Here is a 5000-nt window from a genome sequence, read left to right on the forward strand (position 1 = left end):
AATCCATATATATATATATATATACACAAATAGGGAGGAAAAGGTCATAAAAAAAAAAGAAAGAAGAAAAAAAAACAGGAAAAAAGCAATAAAATAAATAAAAAGAAGAATAAAATAATAAATGTAGATAAAAGTATATAAAAAAAGGGAATAAAAAGTATAAAAAAAGAGACTAACCGCCCAGGCACCAAATCCATACTTATATGCCCCTATAAGAAGGGCCTCATCCTCTCTATTTGTCCATCGTTGGACATCACGAGCACTCCATGGCTTAAGACGGCATAGTACACCCTCAGGGAGCCGTAGCTGTATACATATATATATATAAATATTTATTTATTTATTTATTTATTTATTTATTTATTTATTTATTTGTATTTAGATCCTTATTCCGCATCTAGAGGTCTATTTAGAGGTATATATTTATTTATTTTATTTATTTTATTTATTTATTTATTTATTTATTTATTTATATACACGTATGCAGATAAATATAAATATATAAATATATAAATATATGTATATACGTATAAATGTACATTTATTTATTGTTAATTAATTATTTATTATTTATTAATTATTTATTAACACCCTAAGGTATATACATATCTATATATATGTATATATGTGTATTTATTATTATATATTAGTTAATTATTAATTATTATTAGCTAATAAATAAATAAATAAATAAATAAATAAATAAATAAATAAATAAATAAAATAACTAACCGTTAAAAACATTGGAGGTGCTCCTGGTTCTGTTGGAGGAGGGAAGCCTGTTGCTGCAGTGCTGCTGCTGCTGCTGCTGCCAGGTATCTGCTGCTGATCCTGTCCTTCTCCCTCTTGCTGTTGCTGCTGTTGTTGCTCTCCTTCAGCAGATTGCTGCTGCAGTGCAGCAGCAGCAGCAGCAGGATCAACAGTCTCAGCGGGACCATCACAAGACATAGCAGAAGGAGCAGCAGCAGCAGCAGCATCACCTGCTGCTGCTGCTGCTGCATCACCAGTAGTTTGTTCTAATCCTGTTGCTGCTGCAGCACCAGTCATATCACCTCCTTCTCCTGCTATTTCTTGCTGTTGCCCCTCTTGCTGCTGCTGCACTTGCTGCTGCTGCATGCCAGTGAATTCAGGAGAGAGAGGACCTGTAGGTAGCTGCCATGGTGCAGCACAATGAGGGTGCTGCTGCTCAAATACATCATGCAGCAACTGCAGCAGCTGCAGCCTCTCTATTAGATCCCATGCATTTACTCTTGTGTCTCCTATCTGTGTAAAGTACGAACGACCTGCAGCAGCAGCAGCAGCAGCATCAGCAGCAAGAGCAGTAGTTATAGCAGCAGCAGCAGCAGCAGCAGCAGCAACAGCAGCAAGAGCAGTAGTTATAGCAGCAGCAGCAGCAGCAAGAGAGAGGTTGACGAGAGAAGTGTAGAAATGTTAACAACTAACCATAACTCATCATACACCACAACTAGCTACGTAACTAGCTAGCTAGCTAGCTAATTATTTATACAAATAAAATAAATAAATAAATAAATAAATAAAATAAATAAATAAAATAAATAAATAAATAAATACCTTCCTTAGGGTCTTCTTCTTCTTTAGGTCTTGTTAATTGATCAATTTCTTCTTCTTCCTCATCATCATCTTTATTACTTTTATGTTTCTTAATACCTGTTGCTGCTGCACCTGCTGCACCTGCTGCAGTTGCTGCTGTTGCTGCAGTATTAGGTGCAGCAGCAGGTTTAGCAGGAGGTTGATTAAGTCTTTCTTTGCATGCAGCAACAATTTGTTGTGCAGCAGCAGCAACAACAGCAGCAGATACCCTCTGCAGCTTAGCATCATGAATAATATCATGAATTCTTCTTCTTATACATCCATACCTTAATAATGCCCTATATAAACGATGATATTCCTTGGATGTTAATTGTGTAGGATTAAGTATTCTTGGTCTTCTTCCTCTTCTTCCTTTCCCTCCTCCTGCTGCTGCTCCTCCTCCTGCTGCTGCTGATCCTGCTGCAGCAGCAGAAGAAGATGTATTTATATCTATATTATTATCATTATCTTCTCCTATAGCACTATTTGTATAACCATAATTGCTGCTATTACTGCTACTACCTGCAGCAGCAGCAGCAGCAGCAGCAGCAGCAGCAGCAGTATCTGAACTATCCTCTCCTCTGCTGCTGCTACTTATACCCCATGCAAATAATGCATTTCTTGTCTTTCTTTTACCATGAATAATTAATTGATCTTCTTTTTGTCTTTTATACCTTAATCTTTCATGACTAGGTATACATTGTCGCCAAAATTCTGCATCATCTTCTTCTTCTTCTGCTGCTGCTGCTGCTGCTGTTGCTGCTGTTCCTGATGCTCCTGATGCTCCTGCTGTTGCTGTTGCTGTTGCTGTTGCTGTTGCTGTTGCTGTTGCTGTTGCTGTTGCACCTCCTCCTGATGATGATGATCCTCCTCCTCCTGTTGTTGCTCCTCCTCCTCCTCCTCCTCCTCCTACTACTCCTAATGATCCATCTATACCTCCTACTCCTGCTAATATACCTCCTATACCTCCAGCAATATTATTAGTTGTATTCATAGTATTACCATCAGGATCTGTAATATCTGCTGCTGCTGCAGCAAACTCATTATATCCTTCTCCTGTTGTTGTACCATCACCACTACCTGTACCATCACCACCACCATCACCACTGCTGCTACTACTGCTGCTGCTGCTGCTGCTGCTGCTGCTGCTGTCTAGCTCACACCCTTTAGGCCTACTCTGGCTCCATAACTTTGTTGCACCAAATTTTAATATTTTGCTCAAATCTTCACGAGAAAAAGAAACACCACCAACCCCACCACCAGATAAACTACCACCATTTCCCCATTCTACTCCTCTCTTATTTAATCCCTATATACATACATATATATACATATACATATATATAAATATATATATTATTTATTTATTTATTTATGCAGAAAGAAAGAAAGAAAGAAAAAAGAATTATTTAAATGTGTGTCTTATTCATACAAAAAAAACAGCAAAAAAAAAACAGCAAAAAGAACAGCAAAAAGAACAGCAAAAAGAACAGCAGCAGCAAAAGGAGAATAAATAACTTACTTGTACAACAAGAGTATCTAATACCATTTTAGCTTTTGCTCTTTCTAGTATAGTTTGTTCAATAGAATCTTTTGTTACAAGACGATAGATTTGTACAGTTTTCTTTTGTCCTATTCTATGGGCTCTTGCCTCTGCTTGTAAGTCATTTTGTGGGTTCCAATCTGTATAAAATACATATTTATATTTATTTATTTATATTTATTTATATATATTTATTTATTTTATCTTTAATTAGAGAAAAAACAACAAAAATACATCAAGAAATCATAAACAACAAATATGAATATATATATGTATACATATACACAACAACAAACAACAACAAGATATAAATACATTTAAGAATAAATAGAGAGAAATAAAAAGAAGAAATAAAGTATAAACAACAAGATAATAAACAATAACTAGAACAAAAACAATAAAGGAAAAAAGGAAAAAGATGAATAATTCAACAACAACAACAACAACAACAACAACAACAACAACATGATTGGGGTGTATAGGGAGCTGCAAATTTGCTGTAAGGAATAATTAGATGAATATATATAAATATAATTTATAAAATAATAAGAATAAATAAATAAATGAGTATAAAGTATACCTGAATCGAATATAATGACGGTATCTGCAGAGGTAAGATTAATACCTAATCCTCCTGCCTTAGTAGATAATAAGAAGCAGAAATCATTACTTGTTCGTGAATTGAATTGTTCCATGGCTTTTCTTCTTACTTCTTTAGGCATAGTACCATCTAATCTCTATAAAAGCAAACAAAACAAACAAATAAATAAATAAGATGAATATATATATACGTACATTTCCTCCTTTCCTCTTCTTCTCTTCTTCTTCTCTTCTCCTTTTCTTCTCCTTTTCTCCTGCCTGCTTACCTGATGTTTATATCCCCTTAATTTAAGGAATTCAGCTAATAGATTGAGCATCTTAACCATTTGTGAGAAGATAAGTACCCTATGCCCTTTTTCCTTTAATCTTTTGAGTAATTTATCAAGAAGAATTAACTTAGCAGATCCATCAATCAATAACTTGGACCATTGTTGTGTATTAGTAGGAGATTGACAAAGAAAAGGATGATTACATACTTTTTTTAATTGCATACATATATTTTGTAGATTATGTTTATTACTATTACCTTTTTTAATTAAATAATCAAAGTTTTTTGTTAATATTAATCTATAAAAATATAATTGTAATGGTGACATCTCTACCCTTAATATACTTTCTATCTTATTAGGCATACTTTTTTCTACGTCTTTTTTTACTCTTCTTAGTATATAATTATTTAATTCTTCTTGTAGATTATATAATTGTATTCTTTTTTGTTCCCCTAATTCATTATTCTTTTCTATTAAATAATATTTCTTATAAAATTCATTATAATTAATAAATATATTAGGATTTAATAGATGTAATAGTGTCCATAGTTCATAAAGATTATTATGTAGGGGAGTACCAGATAAGAATAACTTATGTTTAGTAGTAAATAAGGATAAAAAATAATTCCTTTTGCTATTTATATTCTTTAGCTGATGTGCCTCATCAACAACAAGAAGAGACCAAGTAACTTTTCTTAGATAATCTACATCAATAGTACTATTAAGTATACTAGGTGTACATATACATACATCATATAAATATACATGGTATTTACTATGTAGTCTTATTAACTCATAGGTTCTTATTACGTTCCTTCCTATAGCGTTGCCGTGTATATACACCACATTTATATTAGGTAACCATTTATTTAATTCTTTTATCCAATTATCTAATGTAGATTGAGGTACTATTATTAATATAGGATATAATACTTTATCTATATATAATAAATGACCTATTACTCCTATTGTTTGTATTGTCTTACCTAGACCCATCT

General features: G+C 33.0%; 1 protein-coding gene across 1 annotated transcript in view; it reads right to left on the reverse strand.

Moving 5' to 3' along the window:
* Positions 1 to 177: 177 nt before the first annotated feature.
* EMWEY_00049280 (chromodomain helicase DNA binding protein, putative) overlaps positions 178 to 5000 on the reverse strand; it is a gene marked incomplete at both ends in the record, with an annotated part of 8673 nt that continues 3850 nt past the window's right edge. The window contains 6 exons of the mRNA XM_013479471.1: positions 178 to 306; positions 733 to 1283; positions 1573 to 2899; positions 3113 to 3273; positions 3714 to 3863; positions 4989 to 5000. The exon at positions 4989 to 5000 is cut by the window's right edge and continues 683 nt beyond it. Coding sequence (XP_013334925.1) covers positions 178 to 306; positions 733 to 1283; positions 1573 to 2899; positions 3113 to 3273; positions 3714 to 3863; positions 4989 to 5000 — 2330 coding nt within the window. The remainder of the gene's footprint in view (positions 307 to 732; positions 1284 to 1572; positions 2900 to 3112; positions 3274 to 3713; positions 3864 to 4988) is intronic.

The sequence above is a fragment of the Eimeria maxima genome, genomic scaffold (assembly GCF_000499605.1).
Source record: "Eimeria maxima Weybridge genomic scaffold, Emw_scaff1160, whole genome shotgun sequence".
Classification (NCBI taxonomy): domain Eukaryota; phylum Apicomplexa; class Conoidasida; order Eucoccidiorida; family Eimeriidae; genus Eimeria; species Eimeria maxima.